The sequence below is a fragment of the Manacus candei genome, unplaced genomic scaffold, assembly GCF_025592945.1.
Source record: "Manacus candei isolate 608988 ecotype Guabito, Panama unplaced genomic scaffold, ASM2559294v1 h1tg000007l, whole genome shotgun sequence".
In the NCBI taxonomy this organism is placed as follows: domain Eukaryota; kingdom Metazoa; phylum Chordata; class Aves; order Passeriformes; family Pipridae; genus Manacus; species Manacus candei.
In genome coordinates this window covers 8,931,382-8,957,396 of record NW_026138055.1, presented here as the reverse complement: position 1 = coordinate 8,957,396, position 26,015 = coordinate 8,931,382, and the positions used below count along the sequence as shown (strand labels likewise).

Sequence of the window (26,015 nt, the reverse complement as noted above, 5' to 3'; positions counted from 1 at the left end):
GAAGGGCTTCCAAGGCCGAGCGACAGTAACACCTCTGGGATAAACATATTTAAGAACAGGAGGTTCTGGTGCAGGAAGAATTCCAGCCAGGGAAGAGCGGAGTGAGAACACGGGAATGACAAGGTGGACACCAAGGGCAGGGCAGAAGGAGGGGCAGGAGGAGCTCCAGGTGTCGGAGCTGAGGCCCTGCAGCCCATGGGGAAGAACAGGGTGGGGCAGCTGTGCCTCTGTGCCCATGGGGGACCTTCAGAGTGCAGAGATCCCCCTGCAGCCCATGGGGGAGCATCAGGGTGCAGAGACCCTCCTGCAGCCCATGGGGGAGCATCAGGGTGCAGAGACCCCCCTGCAGCCCATGGGGGAACATTGGGGTGCAGAGACCCCCCCTGTGCCCATGGGGAGCATTGGGGTGCAGAGACCCCCCCTGTGCCCATGGGGGAGCATCAGAGTACAGAGACCCCCCCTGTGCCCATGGGGGAGCACTGGGGTGCAGAGACCCTCCTGCAGCCCATGAAGGGTCACAGGGGTGCACAGACCCACCCTGTGCCCATGGGGGTACTATTGGGGTGCAGAGACCCCCCCTGTGCCCATGGGGAAGAACATGGTGGAGCAGCCTGTCCCCCTGAAGCCCATGGGAGAGCATCGGGGTGCAGAGACCCCCCCCTGCAGCCAATGGGGGAACATCGGGGTGCAGAGACACCCCAGCAGCCCATGGGGGACCTTTGGGGTGCAGAGACCCCCCTGTGCCCACAGGGAGGACTATTGGGGTGCAGAGACCCCCCTGTGCCCATGGGGGTACTTTTGGGGTGCAGAGACCCCCCTGCAGCCCATGGAGGCTCCCCTGCTGGATCAGGTGGATGCAGGAAGGAGGCCGTGACCCTGTGGGAGGCCCAGGATGGAGCAGGAACTGCCGGAGACCTGCAGCCCATGGAGAGGGAAGCCCACACGGAGCAGGTTTTTCCCGGGTAGGATTTGTGGCCCCTGTGGGGGACCCACACCGGTACAGCTCATTCCTGAAGGACTGACCCCATGGAGTGACCCATGGGAGAGCAGGCTGGGAAGAGCTGCTGCCCGTGGGATGGGCTCACACTGGAGAGCTCCATCCAGGACTGTGTCCCATGGGATCGGCTCACACCGGAGAGGTCCATCCAGGATTGTCTCCTGTGGGAGGGACCCCACAAGAGAAGGGGAAGGACTCCAACTCCTCTCCCTGAGCAGTGACAGAAACAACAACTGACTGTGACCCCCATTCCTGTCCCCTGCACCGCTGGGGGGGAGGAGGGAGAACATGGAAGGAAGGAGGGGTGGGGAGAAGGTGTTTTTAAGATTATTTTACTTCTCACTCTTTGGCTCTGATCCTGCCAGTAATAAATTTAAGTACTATCCCCACTCTGAGTGAGTTTTGCTCATGAAGGTGATCAGTCAGTGACCTCTCCCAGCTCTTATCCCGACTCAGGAATCCTGTGCTGGCTTTTTTTCCTCTCCTCTGTCCAGTTGCAGAGGGGAGTGAGAGAGTGGCTTTAGTGGGGACCTGCCACCCAGCTGGGGTCAACCCACCACAAATGACAAGGAGGCAATGACGTTGGTCAGGGTGGGAGGGTTGGTTGGGTTTATTTTTATCTCATTTTACCTCATTTTATCTCATTTTAAATCATTTTGATGTCACTCCCAGTGCTGACAGAGGACCTCTGGGCGAGGAGGCCGGAGCGTCGCCGGAGGGATCCTGCCATTCCTGCCAGCCTGAGATCCACAATTATCCCCAAAAGCCATAATCACTGCCTGCTCCCAGAGCACATCCAGGCAGGTCCTCAGGAGGCTAAAAAAAAAACCAAACCAAGCCAGGACCACCGAACAGAAAGCCCTGACAAGACCTTCTAACAGCGCCAGCTCGTTTTTCCGAGCTCCCATCCATCAAGTTCAAGGCAAAGGCAACACAGGGAATTATTTTTTTTTGTCCCCCAGCTACAAATTATCAGCAAGATGTAAGTGGAAACACCAGCACGAGCAAACGTGCTGGAGTGAAATATTTCAAACAAGAAAAACGAGTTGCAACCTTCTTTTTTTAACCTGCCTCCGTAAAAATGGAAGGTTTAGAGGGGGGGGAAAAAAAAGCTAAACCAAGGGTAATTTGGGCAAAACAGGGCTTGTCTCCTCCTCCCTCTGCCCTTCTTAAACCTGGCCCAGGGAGCAGAGCCTAATTATAGTCTTGGACACCAAAGGATTTGCATTTTTCCCACCACAGAAGCAGCAACACGAGGTCTCAACGTCCTCACACGGAAGCTCAGGGAGACCCAAGCGTGGAACTGGATCCGTGGGTCCCTTCCAGCTCAGGATATTCCACGATTTCATGATCCATCACCTTCAGACTGGAACTGGAGTGCCCATAAAAACTGAGCTGGAGGTGCAACAAAGGGATCTGAAAGCTCCAGGATCACGAACGTTGCCCTGGGCAAGTCCAAAGGTCTTGTTTATCCCAATATTCCATCCCCCCCGTGGGCTGGTGCTGATGCCTTAGACCACAGCAGTGGGATTTTCCTCTCCAGGGACTCCCTGGGAGGTGTCTTGGCAGCTCTCACTGGATATTTTTCCTATGGATGAGTTTGGTCACCCAACAAGGAACTGCACAGAAGCGATTCCTTTGTTTTTAATTCCCACTTCAACTGATAACCCCTCCTTCCTGTGGCACAAATCAACATTTATCCTTTTTTTTTTTTTAATCTGCCCAGGACTCCATAAATCCCTATTATTGTATATCTCTCTATCCATAAATGTCTCAAACATCTTCTCCCTGGATCCCCAGCATCATTTTCCTCCTCCCTTCCCCTTTTATTTTTAAAGGAAGAGTTGAGCACAGATTCCAGCTGTGAAGGCACTGCCAGAGGATGCAGCAGCACAACACCATTTCCCACTTTGCTCCCCGTTCCCTTCATTAGAATTCCTCACCCTGAGCTGGTTTTTTAACTAATATCGAGCATCCAGCCTGTGTTTTTCCTCACAGTTATCAACTGGAACTTTAAAAATCTGATTCCTGAGTGGCATCAGCCAGTCTGGAGCCTGTTGTTCCACAGGAAAACAAGGAAAAATCTTATGTGCATGGTTTTCTATCTATACTGATTTCCTCCTTGACTGCAGGTCTAAACAACCTGTTCCAGCACAGGTTCCTCTGGAACACCTCCAACGACTTCCCTCCGCTGCGTTAATTGATCACTAATTCCTTTTCCTAATATCTTTCCATTATTTCTGAACTCAATTATATTCCCACACCGTGGCCAAGGTGGTTTTCAGAAATCCAGGCAAAGCTCCACGTGTTTGTCAAACTTTGCTTCGGGGGAAAACCACGATGTGTCGTTGGGAGCAGCCAGAGGACAGGAATCCATCTTCCATCCGATGGAAAGGAGCTTGATGGGAACAAGGACCTCGATCTGCATGAAGAGGGAGGTGCTTTGGGGTTTTTGGCAGCTAAAGAAAGCAAAAAACTTATCCTGGTAAATACGACACGTCAGCAAAACACGGGCTTGGCCAAGATTTCCAAAGGAAAAAAGGGCATGAAGTGGCTGGAAAATGTCCCAGGTTCAGCCTGTTGATGAGGAAGGCACACAATTCCCTTCTCCACGAGCCAGACACTTTAAATTTTGGATTAATATATGAATGGCAGTAAAAAAACCCAACAATTATTCAGCTTCTGTGGAAGATACAGGTGGTCATTCCACACCTCCCTGGTCATTCCAACCTTCCTGGTCATTCCACACCTTCCTTGTCATTCCACACCATCCTGGTCATTCCATACCTTCCTGGTCATTCCACACCTTCCTGGTCATTCCACACCTTCCTGGTCATTCCAGCTTGGGACTTGTGCAGCCAAAGACAAAGGGATGGAGGATGGAAGGACAGGATGGTCGCCCCACATGCTCAACCAACCATTCCCAAACTCCTGCCCTTGCTCCCAGGACACTCCTATAGACTTTCTGTCTCCTTTAATTATCACTAATTGCATTTGACAATGACAACCAAAGGAAAGGAGCCGGGAATGTCATCCCGAAGGACGTGATGAAGGGACAAAGAAGGAAGAAGAGGTTCAGACAAGGGAAGTTTGAAGGTGCTGTGAAGCTCTGGCCAAACTACAGCTCCTCTCCTCCTTAAAATCATGGAATTGTGACCTTGCTTGGGTGGCAAAAGCCCTCTCAGATCATCAAGTCCAACCATTCCCCCAGCACTGCAAAGTCCGCCCCTAAACCCTCTCCCATGGGATTTTTCCCTACTTCAGCCCTCCCAAACCCACACTGAAGTGGGGAAAAATCCCATGGGAGAGGGTTATCAGCCCCAAGGAGAATTGTTTTCAAAACCATCTGTCAGTTTGTGGTGCAGAGGAAAAGCCAGGGAAAAAAAAAAAAAAGGATGCTCAGCACAAGGAAAGAAAATTGGAGACACCTGAAGCTCTGATGTTCCAGAAAGAATCAAATGCATTTCCCAGTAACAATTTGGGAATTTCAGAGAACCATGGAATCCCAGGATGGTTTGGATTGGAAGGGACCTTGAACATCGTCCAGTTCTAACCCGACACCTCTCATTGCTCCAAGACCTGTCCAAGCTGGCCTTGGACACTTCAGGGATCCAGGGGCAGCCACAGCTTCTCTGGGAATTCCAGACCAGACCCTCACCACTCTCACAGCCAAGAATTCCTTCCCAATCTCCCATCTCTCCCTGCCCTCTGCCACTGGGAAGCCATTCCCGGTGTCCTGTCCCTCCATCCCTTGTCCCCAGTCCCTCTCCAGCTCTCCTGGAGCCTCTTTAGGCTCTGGAAGGGGCTCCAAGCTCTCCCTGGAGCTCAGTATTTTCCTTTGACCCCTTGGAGCCACACCCCACAGGGACAGTCTGCTGAGAACCCCAGCCTGGAGCCATCCCAGCCAGCAGCACCATCCAGCTCCATGGAATAACAGAATCCCAGACTGGTTTGGGTGGGAAGGGACCTCAAAGCTCATCCTGTTCCAACCTTGACACCTCTCACTATCCCAGGTTGCTCCAACCTGGCCTTGGACACTTCCAGGGATCCAGGGGCAGCCACAAATTCTCTGGGCAATCAGTGCCAGGGCCTCCCCACCCTCAGAGAAGAGCAATCCAAGGAGGAATTTCTGTCCAGTAATCCAGGACTAACACTGAACAGAGTCTCTTTGCTTCACCAAGCAACACAAAACCTAAAAAAAGAAAAAGCAGCTTTTAGCCCCATTTCAGCTGTTCCTTCTGTGGATTCCAGCACAATTTTATCTGACCTTTAGTTAAATTCCACCTCTGCCAGGAAATCGATCTCAGCTCTTCCCAGAGGGCAGGTTTTACTCCCCATCCATCCCCTTCTCTCTTTATCCAAGTGTAAGGAAGCAGATAACACATCCCAGGGACAACAAACCGTGTCACCCAAGAGCATCAACTCATCGCCCAGCGGAACAAAGACCGGAATAAAACTTCCAGGAGGAGATGCCCAAGATCTGCCCTCGATTTCCTCACGGCTTTGCCGTGCAATTACTTCAGGAAAACTCGAAAAGAACAACAATTTCCCCCTGTCTGCTGCCAAATCAATATGATCAACCATTAGGTCATAATTACAGAGGCAGTTTACCGGGGAATTGTCGATATGGAGCTGAAGACACGGAGGGGGAAAAAAAAATCCTTACGCCTAAAACCGGGAGAGAAAAGGCACAACAGCCTCTCTTTTATTAAATCTAAACTGAAACTCGAGTTTTCCCGGCTCCACTTGATGAGAGAGACAAAACCAGGGGAGACTGACGCGGACTTGGCAAAAACAGAGCTCCAATTTCACAGTTCCAGGCCCGATATTGGCTCACTGTGGCCTAAGGAAAGTCGCATATTCTCAGTAAGAACCACTCCTTAGCTGATATTGAGGGAAACAGCTCTGAAAACTCAAAAGTCTCGCTGCACAGTGTCCAGCTTTGCAGTTCCTTCGTGCACTTATTAAACAGGATCCGGTTCGTCCCTGTCTGACTCGCGGATAAAACCACTTAACTCGAGGAAAGGAAAACAGCCTGACTGGCTGCTTTGAGGAAACAAGGGAATTGCAGCAATAAAATTATAAGGAGAGCTAATAAAGAGCAGCCATCAGCCCAAAGTGCCAGGGCAAAGCTGTGGTTTGGCTGAGCTGGTTCTCCTGCCAAAGTGACTCCCTCACCGGTAAAGCTCGTGGCATTCAGCTCTCATCAGAGAATCAGCTGGGTTGGAAAGGACCTCTGAGATCAGCAAGTCCAACCCTGGATCCAACCCCGCCGTGGTTCCCAGCCCATGGCACTGATGCCACATCCAGTCTGTCCTTAAACACCTCCAGGGAAGTGACTCCACCCCCTCCCTGGGCAGCCCATTCCAAGGGCTGATCCCTCTCCATGGAAAGAATTCCTTCCTGATATCCAACCTAACCCTCCCCTGGCACAGCTGGAGGCCGAGCCCTCTTGTCCTACTGCTGGTTCCTGGGAGCAGAGCCCGATCCCACCTGGCTCCCCCCTCCTGGCAGGGAGTTGTGCAGAGGGATGAGGTCTCCCCTGAGCCTCCTCCTCTCCAGGCTCAGCCCTCCCAGCTCCCTCAGCCTCTCCTCATGGGAATTGTGCTCCAGTCCCTTCCCAGCCTCGTTGCTCTTCCCTGCACCTGCCCCAGCCCCTCCATGTCCTTCCTGAGCTGAGGGGCCAGAGCTGGACACAGCACTCCAGGGGTGGCCTCACAGGGGCACAATCCCTTCCCTGCTCCTGCTGCCACACTCTTCCCGATCCAGGCCAGGATCCATCGGCCCTCTTGGCCCCCTGGGCACACTCTGGCTCCCATTCAGCTTCCTGGTCATCCCAACTCCCAGTTCCCTTCCTGCCTGGCTGCTCTCCAGCCCCTCTGGCCCAGCCTGGAGCTGCCGGGGGTTGTTGTGGCCAAAGGGCAGGACCCGGCCCTTGGCCTTGTGGAACCTCATCCCGTTGGAATGAGCCCATGGATCCAGCCTGTGCAGGTCCCTCTGCAGAGCCCTCCTGCCTTCCAGCAGATCCACACTCCCCCTCAAGCTGCGACATCATCGCTCCCGAAAAAGGGGCTCAAAATCACAGGGGTTTGTTTTCTCCACAGCCGGAAAAACACACGTTCAGGTTCCCTGCAGGAGCTCCAGGAACTGATGGTTCCCCAGCTCCATTTGCCGCCTGTCAGAGCTCCAAGGTGCCAACAGCTGCTCATCTCTGCCCAGGCCTCAGAGCAACCTGGGATAGGGGAAGGTGTCCCTGACCATGGAACGGGATGAGCTTTAAGGTCCCTTCCAACCCAAACCATGCTGGGATTCCGGGATCCCACCCAACTTGTAGTGGTGGTTGACTCACTGTTTGGAAATTTATTTCAGATTTTAGTAGCTCAAAACTGGATCCTCCCTAAGCACAGACATCCCTGGCAGGTCCAGGGAGGGTGGGTTGCATCCAAGGAGAAGGTTCCTGGAATGGGGTGAAGTCAAATGTTCTTTGTCACAGCTACAACCTCCTGTGAATGGCACAACCTGAACCCTGGGGGCAGCTCTGGGCCCCTCAGACAAGAGACATGGAGGGGCTGGAGTGTGTCCAGGGAAGGGAACGGAGCTGGGGAAGGGGCTGGAGCAGCAGGAGTGGCTGAGGGAGATGGGAGGGCTCAGCCTGGAGAAAAGAGGGATCAGGAGGGACCTTTTCCTGCCCCACAACTCCCTGACAGGATGGGACAGCCGGGGGTGGTCGGGCTCTGCTCCCAGGGAACAAGGGACAGGACAAGGGGAGATGGCCTCAAGCTGTGCCAAGGGAGGGTAAGGTTGGATATTGGGAACAATTCCTACATGGAAAGGGTGGTCAGGCATTGGAATGAACTTCCCAGGGCAGGGGTGGAGTCAGAATCCTTGGAAATGTTCAAAAAAGGTGTGGATGTGGCACCTGGGGACATGGCTCAGTGGTGAACACGGTGGTGGTGCTGGTTGATGGTTGGACTGGATGATCTTAAAGGTCCTTTCCAAACCTAATTATTCCACGATTCTGTGATCTGGAAAGGAGAATGGGACCAAAACCCAACATTGGGAGAAACAGGAGTATCTTGCATAAAGTTTTGCTGCAACAAGAACCAGCACAAGCTCAAGGAGTCAGGGATGAAGAAGGAAACACCTCCTGTCCCAGCCCACAACGGAGCCAGGACTCTTGGTGTGGGATCAGATCATGGATGCAAAGACCCCCACTGAGCTGGGCTTAGTCAGAGAGACACAGACCCAGCATGAGCTGGATCCCTCTCCATGGATTTCATCCCATCAGGCACTCAGCTCGCACCGGCACATCAGAGCTGAGCCCTCTTAACCCACAAGCTGAACCCACACCTCACCTCAGATGTGCCAGAGGAAAGGGGAATGTTATTTATATCCAAGGAACAAAGGTCCTTCCCACTAAAATTAGAATTCTTAGAGCAGCACAGAAACCATCTCAGGAGCTGAACCGGGCAAAGGTCTTGGAGAAAAAGGGGGGAAAAAAGGAGGTAATTGTAGAACCCAAGGCCCAGGCAGAGGGTGGGCAAATCAAGGCTGCACAAACACTCCCCACCTCCCCAGCTCTGCCAGTTTTTTGAGGATCCAGCTTCCCAAAGCGCTGGGCCACGAGGAGGCACCGACTCCCAGGGCACATCTGCTGCCACAGAGATGGATTTCACGGGCAAACAGCCCCTGCTCTGCCTGGCACAGCGCTCCCAAAAGCGCCAGGAAAACCACTCCCTGACAAAAGAACGAAAATCAAACCTGCCTTTTCGGGTTTTTTTCTCCTTTTCCATGCCTGTTGCGCCCACCACGCCGCCAGAAAATGAGTTTTCCTTCGAATTAATTTAGCGCTGCTGAAAGGCAGAGGAGCTGAGCTTCGCACCAGCAATGAGCCAAGCACAGCACAGCTGAGGGAACCATAAAGCACAGCTCCCTCTCTCACCAGGCTCATTTCAATTTGGGCTGCAGAGCAATCTCTGCTGAAGGAATAAAAAAGGGGGGAGTGTGGATCCCACACTGGCTCTCCTGGGTATGGGAATGTCGGTCTAGGATCGGCCGCGCCCTCACGGAGCTCAAGGAAATCGCTGAGGGTTGAGCTTGGAAAATCAGGATTCTCCAGCAACCACTCCTGGGATGCACAGGACAGTATAAATGGCAGGGAAATGAACCCAGAAAGCTTCTTTATGCACAGCACACTTAATTTGGGACGTTGCTGGACGTGTCCGCTTCCCAATCCCGGCTGATGGCTCAGATCCAGCCCAGGTCGCCGGAGAACTTGTTATTCCTGCCAAATTACCCCGGCACGGCGGCGGAGGGGAGAGTAGAATTCCCCTTGGCAGGTGGTCAGCAAGCAATTTGCTGCAAAATGTGCAGGGGGAAAAAGAGGCAGCGAAATTCATTTGTTTAGCTTTGACAATGTCATGACCGCCAGGACCATCGGCCTTTCCGCCAGCTCGCCAGAAAACACGGATTGGGATCATTTATAAATGCTGCTCAATTCAGTGGAGCTCCAGCTCCTGCTGGGAATAAACACTGACACCTTGTAATCCCTGGGGGGGGGAAAGACATTTGGTTGCAGCTCTGCCCTGGGAAACCTGAACTCACTGCTATCAAACGCCCAGAAATGTGTAGGAATGGTTTCCTCATCCCTACTTTCCCCAGCCTGTGGTTAACCTCAATTATTTCACGTGCAGGAGGAAAGAGTAACAGGACAGATAACTGGAGGGAAAAAAAAAATCCCATTCCAGAGCTGCAGGAGGAAAAAAAGGATGAACCATGAGGAGATTGGGATCTGCTGAAATGACTTTTCACTGAGATATCTCCCCGAATAACAGAAGCCACAGCAGTTCAAAGTTGGGTTTCTGCAAAAAAGCAGCAAAGCAGAAGTAATGGGATGGCAGCAAAGGGCTAAAACTCCTCAAATTCTGCCAAGGCTTATCTGTACTGGAGGCATTTAGGGATAAACACTTGGCAACAAACAGGTTTTAATGGTAAACATGGGATGGTTTGGGTGGGAAGGGACCTTAAAGATCATCCAGTTCCAACCCCTGCCATGGGCAGGGACACCTCCCACTATCCCAGGTTGCTCCAAGGGAATCCAAGCTGGCCTTGGACACCCCAGGGATCCAGGGGCAGCCAAAGTTTCTCTGAGAATTCCAGACCAGACCCTCACCACCCTTCCAGCCAACAATTCCTTTTCAATCTCCCATCTCTCCCTGCCCTCTGCCAGTGGGAAGCCATTCCCTGTGTCCTGTCCCTCCAGCCCTTGTCCCCAGTCCCTCTCCAACTCTCCTGGAGCCCCTTTAGGCTCTGGAAGGGGCTCCAAGGGCTTCTTGGATCCTTCTCTTCTCCAGCCTGGACACCCCCGGCTCTCCCAGCCTGGCTCCAGAGCCTGACATTGGATCCATCCCCAACCCAACTCCTCTTGATGAAGGAGTTTAGGGAACAAGGGAGTTCCCTGGGAATCTTGGGACTCAGGGAAGGGTCTCCCTTCCCCTTTCCTGCCTTTTACATCCCTGACTTCCATAAAAATCCCTCTAAATGGATTCTAACCTGATTGTCCTTTATCATGGAATCACGGAATAGTTTGGGTGGTGAAGGACCCTAAAGCTCATCCCGTTCCACCCCTGCCATGGGCAGGGACACCTCCCACTATCCCAGGTTGCTCCAAGCCCCATCCAACCTGGCCTTGGACAGTTCCAGGGATGAGGATCCACAACCTGTGCCAGGCCCTCCCCACGTGGCTCCTGCACCAAAGCCAGAAACAAAGGAAACCTGCTTTTCCAGCCCATCAGAAGCTGGGCTCCAAATTTCTGGGAACAAAAGGGAATTTGAGGCAGAATCTCTGCTGTAAAAGATCTGGCACTAAAACAAGAGCCAGTTATCTCCTGCCTGGCACGGAGGAATCTCATCCCAGCCAGATGTCCGGAGGGATTTGACAGACGAGCTCTCGTGGATTCAGCCACAGCAATTTGATACGTTGTTGCCTCCTGCTATTCCCTCCCTTCCTTGCCAGGACCTGCTGTGGACACAGGAGGGGGATGTGGAACCAGAGAGCTCCCACATCCCTGCGCCGCCCAAATTCCCGCTGGAATCGGAGCGTAAGCCACCAATTAAAGTTGGAGCTGGAAGGGCTCCAAGAGCCTCCCTGTCACTGCATCTCCTCGTTAGGGCACGTCCAGGGGTGAGATGTGACCATCACACCCTGGCAACGTGCAGCAGGGCAACTTCCCACGGGCAGGGAAGGAATTTGCTTTCCCAAAAATCGCTCTCCCGCCCAGACTCCGTTGATCTGGCACAGGGGGAGCTGTGGAGCCAAACAGGGATGTTTGGCTGCCTGCTCTGGAAGGGGTGGCCTCAAGCAGAGGGTCCAGGTGGATCATAGAATCATGGGATCATAGAATCATGGGATCATAGAGTCACAGAATCCCAGAATCAGTGGGGTTGGAAAAGAGCTCCAAGATCATGGAGCCCAACCCTGGATCCAACCCTGCCGTGGTTCCCAGCCCATGGCACTGATGCCACATCCAGTCTGTCCTTAAACACCTCCAGGGAAGTGACTCCACCCCCTCCCTGGGCAGCCCATTCCAAGGGCTGATCAGTCTTCATGGAAAGAATTCCTTCCTGATATCCAACCTGACCCTCCCCTGGCACAGCTGGAGGTGGAGCCCTCTTGTCCTACTGCTGGTTCCTGGGAGCAGAGCCCGATCCCACCCGGCTCCCCCCTCCTGGCAGGGAATTGTGCAGAGGGATGAGGTCTCCCCTGAGCCTCCTCCTCTCCAGGCTGAGCCCCCCCCCAGCTCCCTCAGCCTCTCCTCACGGGAATTGTGCTCCAGTCCCTTCCCCAGCCTCGCTGCTTTTCTCTGCCCCTGCTCCAGCCCCTCCATGTCCTTCCCGAGCTGAGGGCCCAGAGCTGGGCACAGATGGGAGGAGAGCAGTGCCCTCTCCGGTGTCCCCAGCAGTGACTCACTGCAGAGGCTGAGTCAAACCTGGGTTATTTTTGCTGGAGTCACAACCAGTCCTCAGAAAACACAATTAAGGGACATCAGTGGAACGAGCAGCCACGTGTCAACGGAGCCCCTGGATTCAGGGCACAGCATCTTCCTTGCCTGGACTAACCACGGGGTAAAACAGGTTCACTGTGACCCCTTTCCTGGAGATTTCCTTGTCACACGTGTCTGAAATGCAGGCAGGGAGCCAGGGAAAGGCACAAGGTGCTCACTTGTGACCCCACATAACTTCACTGAGGGTTTGTGTCCTAAAAGTTGAGACAACAGGCTAAATCTTGGTTAAATTACAGCACCAGCTGTAAAAAAACCCATAATTTTCCCCTGCAGAAACCTCCATAAAAGACCTCAAACCTTATCTGGGCAAATTCCAACAGTTGAAGAAAAGTGATTCCCAGCTAGGTTTCAAAAGGCCTCAGGAGCTCCACATCCCAAACCAAGCCCTGCTGGAACTGCCAGTGCTCAGGGTTTGGTTTTGTTCCTCCAGGGGCCAAGAGGTCCTAAACTGGGCACACAGTAACCCAGGATTTATAAGTGCTGTGTCTTCTCTTCCAGCAGAGCTCTGAAGTAGCTGGATCTCCCCGCTTCCCAAAAAAATCAAGATGGTTTTTGGGGGATCTAAAGGAAACTTCCCTCCCCATCAGGAAAGGTTTGGGTGGATGGAAAGCCCACCCAGTTTTGGATTAGGGAATTTTTAGGGAAACAATCTGCTGTGCACTGAATATTGGGCACAGGAATATCAGGCATGGAAGAGACTGGAATTGCACAACAGGAGGTTCCAACAACGTTATCTTCTTACTTTGCCACATCCAACTTAATCAAACATCAGACAACTCATCAGACCGGTAAAAAATCAAAAATAATTTAGATGCATTTTTAAGGACTGAAATCACAGAAACCATGGAATGGTTTGAGTGGGAAGGGACCTTAAAGCTCATCCTGTTCCAACCCCTGCTGTGGGCAGGGACACCTTTCACTATTCCAGGTGGCTCCAAGTCCTGTCCAACCTGGCCTTGGACACTTCCAGGGATCCAGGGGCAGCCACAGCTTCTCTGGGAAAGCTGTGCCAGGGCCTCCCCACTCTCCCAGCCATCTAATCTCTAATTTAAACCTACTTTATTTCAGTTTGAAGCCATTCCCTGTGTCCTGTCCCTCCAGCCCTTGTCCCAAGTCCCTCTCCAGCTCTCCTGGAGCCCCTTTAGGCACTGGAAGGGGTTCCAAAGTCTCCCTGGATCCTCCACCTCTCCAGGTGAACCCCCCCAGCTCTCCCAGCCTGGCTCCAAAGATCTCCACCAAAGGCTCGACGTCGCAGCCCGAGGAGCTGCAGGGACACACGTCCTGGAGGGACCTTTCTGCCACCCGCCTTCCCCAGCACATCCAAGCTCTCCTTGGGGCTCATTCCCTCATTCCCAGTCAGCTCTGGGCTCTGGCAGGTGCTCAGCCCCGGGAGCCGAGCGTGAGTCACGGCGGTAGCTCGGTGTGCCCGGCGCCTCCGGTGACTCATGGGTCAGGTGAGAGGAGCGAACTGCTGGGGAGCAGCAAATTCCCTTTCCCAGGTGCCTTTTTACACCTTCCTGCCTGATTGTTCCCAGCCCAGGCAGCTGCAATCAAGCCTGATGGGAGCAGCTCCCAGAGAAAGATGGATTTCTCCGGCGTGCAGGAGGGGGGGGGGGGCAAAAAAGGTGTCTCACGGTGATTCTTTAGTGGTAATTGCAAAGCTCCTCCTGAAGAAGAAGGGAAGCTTATCAGCAAGTCCACAACCTGGCTTGACAGGCATCCAGAAGGGCCCAGAAATCTCCTAAGTGGTGCTCTCGGCTGAGGAAAATTAAAACTTCTCAGTCATGTTGCAAACCAAAACAAAGATCCCCTCCGGCTCCGCGATTCTTCACTCGTTCCTTGGCCAACTTATTTCTCAGGCAAAGCAAAGCACCCCAAGCAAAGACTTCTGTCTGAATACTCTTAAATGTTTATTACCCCAAGAGGGAGGTGCTGCAGAAATATTAAAGACCAGCAGCACTTTCTCAGGGAATTCATTTCCTTCCTTCACTCACGACAGTCTCTACGAAAGCCTCGAATTTTCCCCGATTATCCTTTCAAAAATCCCACTTTTTGTTGGTGAACTCATGTATTTATCTGCAAGAAAGACTGAGGACAACTCAGAATATCAGCTGGAGTCCAAGGGCCACCACAGTCTGAGGATTTATTTCTTTATCCAGACTCGCAGTGCCCGTTCCTGGTGAGGAACAGGATCGACCTCCACGACCGGCTCTGGTTGGAAGCGCACGGAATCACATCCTTTTTATCAGATTAACTGGGACCAGAAGCCACAGTGGGCTGACCAAGACAAAGTATTATAAGAAGAAAATTGAGAATTACGTCAAGAGGAGGATGTCAGATTGATGAGGCCCTTCAGAGCTGCTCAGTTCAGACCCTGCAGGTCAGTGTGTCGCTGTCACCGGAAAGACAGCCTTGGACACGGAGCAGAGCCCGAGTTTAGCACAAAGAAAAGAAATTACTGGCCAAAAGGGGAAAAAATAATGGACAAAAAGGCAAAAACTGTCGTCAGAGTTAGGTGGATTTGAGCTCTAAGCAGCCTGGGATAGCGGGAGGTGTCCCTGCCCCTGGAACGAGATGAGCTTCAAGTTCCCTTCGAACCCAAACCATTCTGGGATTCCAGGGTTCTGTCACAACATCTAAAGTTAAATAAGGATTTGCACGAGGTTGAAAAATGTCCAGGCTCCCAGAATCCCATCAAAACTAAGGGGTGAGAGAGCCCAGATCCCAGACTGCTGCAGAATGCACGACATAAAACCTGTAAAATCCTGTCCCTCTCCCTCATCCCTCACGGTCTCTGCTGATGGAAGGAGTGAGGGAGATGAATCCTCACACATAGAGAGAGAAATAAATCCAACCCTGACTGCTTATTTCAAGTGTCACTGACAACCTCAAAACAATGCTGCAGCGACACAGTAAAAGAGCTAAACTCAAGAAGGGCTGATTCATTTGAAGCCCATTTTCTCGCCCCTGGAATATCTGGGAAGTGTAACTTGAGTAACTCCCACATAATTCCATTTACTGAGCATTTAAAGTTGAGCTTTATGTTAAAAATATAAGCCTTTATTTATCTGCTGCGAGAGCCCACACGTTGTCAGGGCAGGTTTTGTCACACTCCCGTGTGCTCTGACTTCAGAGTCACTTTGGGTTTGCAGCACTTCAAACTCCCCGGTCACACGGTCTGTGGCGTAAACAGTCCCCTTATTAATGTGCAGAGCAAAGGCCAGGCTGCTCGAAAAATTTATTTTAGGCCCGAGAAAATTAGCTGGACACCTGCAGCAGGGAAAAAAAAAAAAAGATAAAATATGGACTAACCAGCTCCTGAATCACGGCGTTAATTCGGGCAGATGACCTGCAGCCACCACGTCCCTCCTCCCTGTGTGTGTCCTTCAGTGCTCACAGCCAGGGCACCAGAGCAAAGGAAAAGCAATTCTTTTCCCAACTTGTTGTTTTATCTTGGTCAAATCCACTCGGGAAGAGCAACAGAGCACTTTTTTGTTTGGTCTTTTGAGAGACGAGAGGAAAAAAAAAAAACCGAAAGGGAACCAGCAGAAGCGTTTGCTGCCCTCCAGAGGAAAACCGAATTATGTTACAGCTTTAAAACACAAAGGCAGACATGAAAGACTGGTCCTGCTCAGTTCTAAAATCACTTTTTTTTTCTTGTGGATAACGTATCAAGGAAAACCCACTGCACTGAACAACAACAAGGCAGCAAAGTGGGGGATTCTCCCCGAGATTTAACAGCTCCAAACCACCAAATCCCTACTTTTTCTCCTCAGAAATGCACTGAAAAGTTCTGTATTTCAGGACGGGGATGCACACAAACAAAGCAGCCTCTGAGTTTCAGTTTCTCAGCGGCTGTAAAACGGGAAGAGCACCTCCCTGTCACTCCAAAATGCTGCATTTGAGACTGCAAGGGGCTCGGAGCCGGGAGCGCTGACGCTCTCCGGGGTGAGTCATTCCTTACGGGAGCTGACGTCTGGCCTCCCTCAAAAAGGCAGGAGCAGCTCCCCTTTCCCAGCTCCAGGAAATAAATCCCATGGCAATGGCATTCGTCACAGCTCCCCAGCAAGGTGATGAGGCAGAAAAGGCACGAGCCCACCAGGAATGCCAAGGAATTCGGAGGAGTTTAGTGATTCCCACGTGAGGGGGTAGATACACCGGGGAGGGGGGGGGGGGGTCTGTCTTCTGCAGGGCTATAAATATTCTGGGCCTGAAATCATATTTGGATAAACATTCCCTTAAAAAAAAAATAAAATCCTCTTCAGTGTTTTCTGCTCTCAAAACAATTCCCTGAAGGAAAAGCCAGGTTCTTACCTGACAGCCTCCGCCACGTTGTTGGAAGTGTGACCCGACAGGGCGTCGTGCAGGTTTCTGATGAAATAATCCCTGTATTCCTCAGGCAAAGCCATGAAGGTTCCACCCATCACAATAAACTCCACTTTATCCACGCTGTGGCCCAACTGCTTCAGCTGGAAAATTAAAGGTATCATGGAAAAACTGCTGTTTTGTTTGTATAAAAGGCAGCAATTGAGCCCCGATTTTCTTACGCTGCGTTTTTTCCTTCTTGAGCTGTTGTGTCTTTTATGGATGACAAACCACTGATATTTCTGTCTAGATTTCTTGTAAACCTTCTAAAAAAATAAACAACCCTCAAAAGTCATTTTTCTGCTGCAAGAAGACAGCGCAGATATCGAGCCCAGTGCAGGGGATTTTCCTGGCAAAGCAGAATGATTTGAGCTGGTGGAGTTAAACTGGTCCCAGTTTGAAACCAGTTTAGACACGGTCAGAAGGGAAAAAAAAAAAAAAATCCTTGGATTTGTCTCAATCCCTGCAGAACCAACTCTCCTTATAAAGTTGAGAGAGAAAAGGACCCCAGTGAACCCATGGAGATTTTTCCAATCCTTAGGGGGTGAACAGAAAACCAGAACAGGACTGGGAAACTCTTCAGATCTTCTGATTCTCCAGAGAAGACTCAAATAAATTAATTTTGGTAGGAAGGCCACTATTTGAGTACTAAATTCCTAAGGTAATTCCCAAGAACTAGGAACTGCCAGAGAGGTTCAGCAGAATTTTGCTGGAATAGGATCAGCAGGATCCTACTAATCAGGTGTTGTACAAGATCTTATAAGAGGTTCAAAACTCATTATTTACCTGATGGAAGCGACAGTTGGACAATTAAAAGGTCTAAAATGAATTTTTCCACAGAGATCAGGCAGAATTACAACTCAGAGCTGCTGACCACACAGCCCTTCTTCCAGGCAATCAATCAAATAAAAGTCATTATTTTCATCACAACCACAAGGGATTTTCCCTTCCCATTCCAAAAAAAAAATGTACCTGTTCCACTCTGTGCCGTGTCTGGAGATAGGGATCGTAGCGAGCCCGGATGGCCCTCATGGATGTGGGCTGGAAAACACAAGGAGATGCACTTTGTGAACTTTTTTTTTTTTTTTTAAAGCAGTGAAAAAGACCAAAAAGACAATTTTTTAGCATTGAAACAGATGCTCCAGCCTTCAAATCCTAACTGACCTTCAAACTCACACAGAGCCCACCCGACTGGAAATACGAATTTGGCTCCTTGTATTTGAATAAAAACAAATCCAACAAAACACATTTTTGTCCTGAATGGCAACGAGACCTAAAATGATCATCATTTTTTCAATTTTTAGTGCACTACAACAGCTAAAGAATCTCTGTAGTGACTCTCAAAAGTATGACAAAAACCACAAAGTGTTTTGTGAGGCACTTTTTCCCCCTCTGTTCCTTTTATTACCTTCTCACTTGCACAACTCACTCAAGCAACACCCTCCAGAGCTCAGTCTGGACTTGAATATTCTTCAAATTAAACACATTCCTTCAATTAAAATCCCCAATAAGTTACTTTTTCAATTACTAGCTGATGGAAGCCTATTAATAATACCCCAAGAAGGTACTCAAGGACCTTGTGTATCCTGGATTTTCCTGGGATTTCCTATCTGTCTATTCAAAGCTCTAAGGGATGAGGACTCTTAATCATGCACAACTCCCACATGCTGGTTTTACTAAAAAAATGATTAAAGAAATTAATACCACAGCCAAAAAAAATCCCCATGAATTATAAAGCAGTTACACATTCCCAGGATTTTGCTGCTTAATGGGACAAGTTTCCAGTCCCTGAGAAGTGGATAATAACAAAATCCCTCCTAAAAGGATGCTGCATCAGTGTTTATCAAATTAATCCAGTTTGTATTTTATCCCATTTGGGCTGCTTTACTTCCCTGCTACAGCTTTTTATTGTTAAAAGCAGCCACAATAATTTAGCCACAGGATCAGCTGCTGTTAAACTTCCTCCAGACAACAGGAGGGCATTATTTTGGAAATATATATATATATTTAGTGGGATATCAGTGCAGACAGAGAGACAAAAAGGGAACAAATGTAATTTCAGAGGCATCAACAGCTAAAAAAAGGGCTTTTTTCCCCAAAATTTGTACTTTTTTTAATTCAATCCCACAGGTTGGGCAGGACTGAAAGTAATCCCAGTTAGGACTGGGAGCTCAGGGCTGTGCCTTGGTCATCTTTGAGAAGAGACATCCCAGAACCTGTCCACATCCCTGTGGAAGTGTTTGATGCTTCATGTTAAAATGGTCTCACGTGAAGGCACCATTTTTACTCATTTTACTCATTATTTACAGGGATTGAGCAGAATTTCCACTCCTAGAGCTGAGCTGCTTTAGATCTCGAGGTTTATAAAGGCTGGTTTTGGTTTTTATCCTTGCAACTGTGGGTGTGTTTGTAGGAATAAAGAGCAGCCTAACCCCAAGCCATGTTTATGGAGTGTTGGGAATGTTGGGAATGCCTTCCAGCAGACCAAAGCAGTACCTCATATCCAGTGTAAGACTGTGTGGAATATTCAAAATCCGAGTCAGGTCCACCTGGGCAGTATCTGCCAAAGGGAAAGGAGAGAAAAAAGGGATCAAACTCAAACAATTCCAATGAGAGAACCTCCAGGAGAGCTGGAAAGGGACTTGGGACAAGGGATGGAGGAACAGGACACAGGGAATGGCTTCCCAGTGCCAGAGGGTAGGGTTACATGGGAGATTGGGAAGGGATTCCTGCCTGGGAGGGTGGGGAGGGGCTGGGCTGGAATTCCCAGAGAAGCTGTGGCTGCCCCTGGATCCCTGGAAGTGTCCAAGGCCAGGTTGGAGCAACCTGGGCTGGTGGGAGGTGTCCCTGCCCATGGAACTGGATGAGCTTTATGGTCCCTTCCCACGCAAACCTTTCTGGGATCCTGCAATTCCATGGAGTTGGAGGATGCTCCAGGTTGGGATGGCTCCAGGCTGGGTTTAGAGCCAGAGACCTCAGAGCCAATTCCAGAGCCTAAAGAGGCTCCAGGAGAGCTGGAGAGGGACTTGGGACAAGGGCTGGAGGGACAGGATACAGGGAATGGCTTCCCACTGCCAGAGGGCAGGGAGAGATGGGAGATTGGGAAGGGATTCCTGGCTGGGAGGGTGGGGAGGGGCTGGGCTGGAATTCCCAGAGAAGCTGTGGCTGCCCCTGGATCCCTGGGAGTGTCCAAGGCCAGGTTGGATTCCCTTGGAGCAACCTGGGATAGTGGGAGGTGTCAGAGTTGGAACTGGATGAGCTTTACAGTCCCTTCCCACCCAAACCATTCTGGGATTCCATGATATCCAGGAATGCTGAGGGGAACTGAGCCTTTCCATGTTTACAAACACCAAGTGCACAGTGCAAAACAGCTGTTCCATCCAATTTTAATGGGAATGGGATGTCAAAAACCAGTTCAGACCTGTCAAATGGCTACACCCACCTCAAACAACCTGGTGAGACTTTCCAAAAGCAAAATGTGCTGTAAAAAAACTCTCCCCTAATTAGAGGGATTCTGGAGCGTGGCATTATTTTAGGGAGCAGCCATGCAATTCTTTGCCAAAAAACTCTCTAATTTTACAATCATTAACAATTCCAGTATTTTCCACCCTTCCATGAAGAACATAACCTTGTTTGATGGAAAAATATGACTTTTTCTTTGGGGTGGAAAGATGTAAAATAGAGACATCACTCCGTTACACAACCTAATTCACCAGGAATTTATAGAATTTAAACATCTTGATGGTGAGGAAGCTCACCTACATTTGTTTTCTGAGCTTAGGAAAGTGATATTTAACAAACACAGCATTCTGAGTGCTCAAGGATGATCTCAGACAGGAGGGTTGGTAACTGCTCCTGCACCAATTCCAGTAGGAAAGGTAAAAGAGCAGCCAGGGAATCCCAACTGCTCCAGAGACACAGACAACCACCCCTGCATGCCCTAAATCAGTGAAGCAACTTATTTATATTAATTAATTAATACATTCTCCTGGTCACTGTACTCGTGAGACTGTAAATATAACGTGGTGTGTTGGGTTTGGCCCATGAAAAAGGTTTGTTCCTTGAAGAAAAGCTGAAAATGAGCAGATTTTTTTTTTTAGTGTGATGTGCAGGAATCAGCAACCTGCAGGTTGGCAGCTGTGCAGAAAGGAAGCTCGTCCCCAAAAGAAGGCTCCTGAAATGCTGGATTTAGACAGAAATACTGGAAAACTGTCCTCTTGGGTCATGGAATCATAGAATGGTTAAGGTGGGAAAAGGACTCCAAGATCATGGAGTCCCAACTGTTCCCCCAGCACTGCCAAGGCCACCCCTGAGCCATGTTCCCAAGGGTCACAGCTATATGGATTTTAAACCCCTCCAGGGATGGGACCCCACCACTGCCCTGGGCAGCTGTGACAGTGCCTGACAACCCTTTCCATGTGGGAATTGTTCCCAATATCCAACCTGAGCCTCCCCTGGCCCAGCTGAAGGCTGTTCCCTCTCCTCCTGTCCCTTGTTCCCCGGGAGCAGAGCCTGACCACCCTTGGCTCCCCCCTCCTGTCAGGGAGTTGTGGGGAGGGAAAAGGTCCCTCCTGATCCCTCTTTTCTCCAGGCTGAGCCCCTCCAGCTCCCTCAGCCTCTCCTGCTGCTCCAGCCCCTTCCCCAGCTCCGTTCCCTTCCCTTCCAGCCCCTCCATGTGTCCCTTGTTGGGAGTGTCCCAGAGCTGCCCCCAGCCCTGGAGGTGCCCCAGCAGTGCCAGCACAGGGCACACCCCTCTGCTCTGGTACTCACACGCAGATGTTGCCCGTGAAGTTGATGTGTGGGCACCGGTGTGGTTTGCACATCACAGCCACCACCGCGATCTGCGAAATCAGAGCGGAGAAACGGCAGTCATTGCTCCTGAAGGCACTAAAATAAAGTGCATCTGGGAAGGCTTTGTGTACATGTGCATCTGCCAGGCTATTTTAAGATGTTCTGCGCTCGGTCTGCCACCTAAAATATCTGGGAGTTAACCCCTGAAGGAGAAAAGGAAAATACCAAGGAGTAGGAATCCCATTACTTGAATATTTTCACCTGACTTGGATATTCACTGACTTGGATTAATTGCCCTGCTGAAAAGATGCACAATAATGTGGAAACACCTCTTTAATAATGTGGAAACACCTCTTTTTCCTCAGGGAATCTCGGGATGGTTTGAGTTGGAAGGACCTTAAAGCTCGTCCAGTTCCAACCTCGACACCTTCCACTAATCCCAAGTTGCTCCAAGCCCTGTCCAACCTTGGCCTTGGATACTTCCAGGGATGGGCTGCCCACAACTTCCTTGGGCAACTTTCCAAGGAAGAAACTTCCTCCCAGATGTTCTGAAAGCAAAATCCCTCTGGGCACAACACCACAGAAGAGGCCACCACGCGGATTAAACCTCCTGGCTGTTCCATATCCCGGTCTTTGGTGGCAATCAAACGGAATTTGGGGGTGAGAGGAAGGCAGGGCAGCAGTGGGAGGAGGGATGGTGGCCCTGCTTACCCCACTGGCAGTTCTGATGGGCTTGGCCTTCAGTTTGGGCACGAGGACCCTGCGGTACTGGGGCGGGACGGCGGCGATGATCTCGACCAGGCGCGGCTGCGCCGACAGCCCGTACTTGGCCGACGTCCTGGTCTTCAGCCTGAGGGCAGAGACACCTCAAATCAGCCAAAGAACTCCTGGTTTCCATCAGCCCCACCATGCTCCAGGTGGGCTCTCCCAGCCTGCCTTTTAAAAATCAAACAGCTGCTCTGGGGATTGAGGTACGGAAAACAAACTCCAAACAGAGCTGGTAAGTGACAACTGTCAATAATTTGAGTTTCTAGGTATTTTTCTAAAGGTGGTTTTACCAAACCATTGTGAAAGCTGCCAACAGGCTCTGCCTTGCCTGTTTTCAGTGATTTAGTTCATGCCTTCCGTGTGATTAACACACACAGCCTGTGGCTGAGCTCATCTCCAAGTCAATTCGGGCTTTTCCAGCACCAGCAAAAAGTTTGGAATTATATCGTGTCAGTGAAGCAGAAAATGAGCCAAATTCAGGTTTTGCTACAACACATATGTAAAGAAATAAAGAACTTGCTGTGAACAACTTCATGCACAACATAATGTTAAAAAAATTCTGATTTAACAATATTCCTATACTGATCTTTCCATTCCCTGTTGGAATTGAGTTTGGGGCTATTGAAGGATGAACCCAAGAGGAAAGATAAAAAGGCAATGGCAAATCCTTGGAGTTTTACATCCATTTTGTACTCTCAGAATTGCCCACGAAGGAGTAAATCACCACAGAATTTACTCATCTCGGTGCCTTTATCACCAGATAACGGCAAGAGAAATGGCAGCAGGATGTCAAAATGAAACCTGGACGTCACAGAGTGCACAGGACACGTTCATTCCTCACAGATCCCCCTCAGTGCCATCCCTGAGGGACTTACTTGTTGAGATCCACCTCTTTTCCCTGCTCGTGGGCCTCGATGAGCTGCTGGATGACGTCGGCGATCGTCATCATCATCAGCTCGGCCTGGCTGAGCCCCCCTGGAACGGGAACAGAGCGACAAACAGGGACACTCAGGGCTGGGGAACGCTGGGGACAACCAGGGGCAGATGCCCTGCAAGGTATTCCATGGAGTTGTGGAATGGTTTGGGTGGGAAGGGGCATTGAAGCTCATCCACTTCCAAACCTGACACCTCCCGCTATCCCAGCTTGATCCAACCTGGCCTTGGACATTTCCAGGGATCCAGGGGCAGCCACAGAGTCTCTGGGAATTCCAGCCCAGACCCTCACCACTCTCCCAGCCAGGAATTCCTTCCCAATCTCCCATCTCTCCCTGCCCTCTGGCAGTGGGAAGCCATTCCCTGTGTCCTGTCCCTCCAGCCCTTGTCCCAAGTCCCTCTCCAGCTCTCCTGGAGCCCCTTTAGGCTCTGGAAGGGGCTCCAAGGTCTCCTGGGATCCTTCTCTTCTCCAGGTGAACCCCCCAGCTCTCCCAGCCTGGCTCCAGAGCAGAGGGGCTCCAGTCCTTGGAGCATCTCCGGGGCCTCCTCTGGACTCACTCCAGCAGCTCCACGTCCCTCTGCTGTTGTTCCCCAGTTGGAGGGAACTCTGCAGGTGGGGCCTCACCTGAGGGGGTAGAGAGGCAGAATCCCCCCTCCCCTGGTGTGGGATGAGCCCAGGACACGGGGGGTTTCTGGGATGCAGAGGAACTGCTGTCACTGCTCATCACTCCTCATGTGCAGCATTCCCAGAGCAAGCGACAGTCACCACCCCGTCCCACTGCCTGTCTTTTACTTGCAGGACAAACTGCACCTTTTTATCTCAGAGCAACTGCAAAACAACCCAGAAACGGAGCCACTGGAAGTTAAAGACAATTGTTCCCAGTGCATGTGTCAGGGAAGAGAAGGTGTTTGGAGAATCATGGAATCACAGGATAGTTTGAGTTGGAAAGGACCTTAAAACTCATCCAGTTCCATGGGCAGGGACACCTTCCACTAGCCCAGGTTGCTCCAACCAGGCCTTAGAAACTTCCAGGGATCGAGGGGCAGCCACAGCTTCTCTGGGAATTCCAGACCAGACCCTCACCACTCTCCCAGCCAACAATTTCCTTCTCAGCCTCCCATCTCTCCCTGCCCTCTGCCAGTGCAAAGCCATTCCCTGTGGTCTGTCTCTTCAGCCCTTGTCCCAAGTCTCTCTCCAGCTCTCCTGGAGCCTCTTTAGGCTCTGGAAGGGGCTCCAAGGTCTCCCTGGAGCTCAGTGTTTTCCTTTGACCCTCTGGAGCCACATTCCACAGGGATAGTCTGCTGAGAACCCCAGCCTGGAACCATCCCAGCTCCATGGAATCACAGGATCCCAGACTGGTTTGGGTGGGAAGGGACCATAAACCCCATCTTATTCCACTCCCTGACATGGGCAGGGACACCTCCCACTAGCCCAGGTTGCTCCAAGGGAATCCAACCTGGCCTTGGACATTCCCAGGGATCCAGGGGCAGCCACAGAGTCTCTGGGAATTCCTTTCCGGCCCCTCCCCACCCTCCCAGCCAGCAATTCCTTCCCAATCTCCCATCTCTCCCTGCCCTCTGGCAGTGGGAAACCATTCCCTGTGTCCTGTCCCTCCAGGTCTTGTCCCAAGTCCCTCTCCAGCTCTCCTGGAGCCCCTTCAGGCCCTGGAAGGGGCTCTCAGGTTTCCCCACCCTCACAGAGAGCGCGACAGGAACACTTCCTATGACCAACAAGGTGCATTTATTTCCCCTGGTGCAGCTCTGCCCGAACCAGCCCGTGCTGGGACAGCAGAACAGACACACCAGACCCGTCAGAGGAGCCCCTGGCAGGGGCACAACCACCCAACCCTCGGGGCTGGCCCTTCACTCCCCCCTCCCAAAACAACACGGAGGGGCAGAGCAGGGCTCTCCTCGTGATCCCACTGCATACACAGAGGGAATTGTGGAATCGTTAAGGCTGGGAAAGATCTGTAAGATCATCAACTCCAACCATTCCCCAACACTGCCAAGGCCACTCACGTCCCTAAGTGCCACAGCCACAGGGATTTTAAACCCCTCCAGGGATGGGGACTCCTCCACTGCCCTGGGCAGCTGTGCCAGAGCTGGACAGCCCTTTCCATGAAAGAATTGCTTCCAGTACCCAATATAAACATCTCCTGGCACAGCTGGAGGCCGTTCCCTCTCCTCCTGTCCCTTGTTCCCTGGGAGCAGAGCCCGATCCCCCTCTGGCTCCCCTCTCCTGTCAGGGAGTTGCGGAGGGCCAGAAGGTCCCCCCTGAGCCTCCTTTTCTCCAGGTTGAGGCCCCCCCCACCAGCTCCCCCGGGCGCTCCATTCCCCTCCGCAGCCCCGCTCCAGCCCCTCCCGTACCTTTCCCACTTTTCCGTTTCTGTTTCATCCCGGCGGGTCCCGCGGCCTCTCCCGGCGCCGCGGCCGTAAAGCGACACCGCGCGCGCCCGTCGCGAAAGCGCCGTGAAGGGGGGCGGGAGTGTCGCAGTCCCGGCATTGACCGCCGGGGGGGGCCGTGAGGGGAAGGGAGGGCGTGAGGGGGACGGGCCGTGAGGGGAATGGGGGGCGTGAGGGGGACTGAGGGGGGCCGTGAGGGGACTGAGGGGGGACGTGAGGGGAATGGGGGGCGTGAGGAGAATGGGGGGCGTGAGGGGAATGGGGGCGTGAGGGGGACGGGGGTGGGGCGTGAGGGGAATAGGGGGCGGGAGGGGGACTGAGGGGGGCCGTGAGGGGAATGGGGGGCGTGAGGGGAATGGGGGGCGTGAGGGGAATGGGGGCGTGAGGGGGACGGGAGTGGGGCGTGAGGGGAATAGGGGGCGTGAGGGGATCAGGGGGGGCCCGTGAGGGGAATGAGGGGGACCCGTGAGGGGATCGGGGGGGGTGACAGTGAGGGGGATGGGGGGGGGCCGTGAAGGGAATGGGAGACGTGAGGGAGACGGGGGGAGCATGAGGGGAATGGGGGGCATGAGGAGAATGGGAGGCCGAGGGGAATGGGGGGCAGTGAGGGGGAATGGGAGGGCCGTGAGGGGAATGGGGGGCCATGAGGAAAATGGGGGGGGCCGTGAGGGGAATGGGGGCCGTGAGGGGAATGG

General features: G+C 51.9%; 1 protein-coding gene across 1 annotated transcript in view; it reads right to left on the bottom strand.

Moving 5' to 3' along the window:
• Positions 1-25,364, bottom strand: part of ELP3 (elongator acetyltransferase complex subunit 3) — a 91,832-nt gene extending 66,468 nt beyond the window's left edge. The window contains exons 1-7 of the mRNA XM_051812475.1: positions 25,285-25,364; positions 22,860-22,959; positions 21,928-22,066; positions 21,196-21,266; positions 18,922-18,985; positions 17,398-17,466; positions 16,375-16,529 (exon numbers count right to left, since the gene is read on the bottom strand). Of these exons, the coding sequence (XP_051668435.1) occupies positions 16,375-16,529; positions 17,398-17,466; positions 18,922-18,985; positions 21,196-21,266; positions 21,928-22,066; positions 22,860-22,959; positions 25,285-25,312 (626 nt within the window). The 5' untranslated portion in view covers positions 25,313-25,364. The remainder of the gene's footprint in view (positions 1-16,374; positions 16,530-17,397; positions 17,467-18,921; positions 18,986-21,195; positions 21,267-21,927; positions 22,067-22,859; positions 22,960-25,284) is intronic.
• Positions 25,365-26,015: the final 651 nt, after the last annotated feature.